Raw genomic sequence first — 1,907 nt, 5'->3', positions numbered from 1 at the left:
TTATTTAATATGTATTAAAATTTTAATTTATAATTAATTTTGTTTATTTATAATTTTAATAAAATAAATAAAAAAAAAACCTTGTTGACTATATAAGTAATCAAATATATTATATTCATGTAAAATATAATTTAAACAAAAATAAATTGAAAATATAATTTTATTTATATATATATATAGTTTGGTAATTTGGATAATCTTAATCCAATTCGAATTTAATTCGATCCAGACTTAATCCGATCTCAATCCAATCTGATATATCCAATCCGAGTTAGTATTTTAGATTCGAATCGGATTGGATTACGGATTAATCCACTCAATGTTCATCCCTAGTTCTTTTTGTTTTAGATCTAGAAAACTAGAAAATAATTTGAAATTAAATTAAAAATTGTGGAATATCATATGAAATAACTCATTTTTGTTGTTTATTTATTTTAATTTAGAAAGTTAACTGTTTCAACAATGATCATATTCCTAATAATAATGTTTATTTATTTGTTTACAAAAAAATTTTCATTATTTATTAATATTTTTTTTATATTTTTCTCAGTTATTAAAAGAAACTAATAAAAAAAATTGTATTTTAGTCTTAATTATAATTCATATAAATTTATTATATGAAACAAAATTGTATATATGATATGTATATCTTTAAGTTCTATATAAATAACAGTAATATGCATATAGAATTATAACAATCAAGTATAAAAAAACGTAATCATGTGGCTAAGTAAATGCTCTCTTTTTTTCAATATTGTGGGAACCATATTCATATGTTGGATTTTCTTGATCGATCCTACCATGCAAGAATATGATAACCATACCAACAACAAAGCTTCGAGGTTTGTGGAGCATTTTTTGGATTCCAAAAAAGGAGATAATGTGACTGGAATCTATCAAATTAAGCAATACCTCGTAAAATATGGTTACATGAGCCCTCCCCATGTCCAAACCGATAGCAACAATGATGGTTATTTCAGTGATGAACTAGAAGCTGCGGTAAAGAAGTACCAAGTCTTCTTCCATCTCAACGTATCTGGAGTTTTAGATTCAAAAACATTGTCTTTGATGGGAACCCCTCGTTGCGGGAATTCAGATCATCGTGCAGTTCAAAATGAGCAACACAATATAACCAAATCATTTTATTCTTTATCCCATACTAAATGGGATAAGGTCGACCTAATTTTTGTTATTAAGCCAGGAACACGATCAGATGCCCTGGACCCAATTAAAAGAGCTCTAGATGCATGGGACAAGGTGAGTGCACTCACATTCGCTCGTGGCGAACTCTTTAACGCTGATGTGAAATTCAGTTTCTTAGCGAGACAACATGGAGATAACCATCCCTTTGATGGTCCTGGTAACGAGTTGGGCCACAGTTTTTATCCACCTAATGGCGAGGTTCACATCGATGCAGACGAGAATTGGGTGGTCGGAGCTGTGCCCGGTGGATATGACATCTATACTTTGGTCCTACATGAAATAGGTCATGCTATTGGACTTGACCATAGTGGTGTTGAATCCTCTATTATGTGGCCAGTTCAAAATCAAGGTGCGGTAAAAGACCTAGGGAATGATGATATTGATGCAATAAAGGCATTGTACCCTGAATAAGAACTCATTTAAATTAAATCTATGGATCCTGGGAGATTTAATTTGTTTCTAATAAAGTTATTAATAAATTAATTAAGATTTCAATAAACAAACTTAGTGATCCATTTTTTTACGTTCACAACGACAGTCTAAAAAATTGATGGGATCTCTCTTTAAAAATGATTTAGTTTTGAAAAATAAGTCAAATGCGAGGGAATCAATTTTAAGGTTTGAAAATTTTAAATTTATAAAAATAAGATTTTATAGACAATTCCATAACTTACCATCCCGTCGAATTTGGAAGAGATTGTGAG

At 29.6% G+C, this 1,907-nt stretch overlaps 1 protein-coding gene across 1 annotated transcript; it reads left to right on the top strand.

The window, feature by feature from the left end:
- The first annotated feature begins 801 nt into the window (after positions 1–801).
- LOC124925480 (metalloendoproteinase 3-MMP-like) lies at positions 802–1,614 on the top strand. Its single transcript, XM_047465494.1, has one exon. The coding sequence runs from the start codon at positions 802–804 to the stop codon at positions 1,612–1,614; it is 813 nt and encodes a 270-aa protein (XP_047321450.1).
- The last annotated feature ends 293 nt before the right edge of the window (positions 1,615–1,907 follow it).

This window comes from Impatiens glandulifera, chromosome 1 (genome assembly GCF_907164915.1).
Source record: "Impatiens glandulifera chromosome 1, dImpGla2.1, whole genome shotgun sequence".
NCBI classification, from domain to species: Eukaryota; Viridiplantae; Streptophyta; class Magnoliopsida; order Ericales; family Balsaminaceae; genus Impatiens; species Impatiens glandulifera.
The sequence above is the reverse complement of the archived record's forward strand: the minus strand, read 5'-3'. Positions and strand labels throughout refer to the sequence as shown.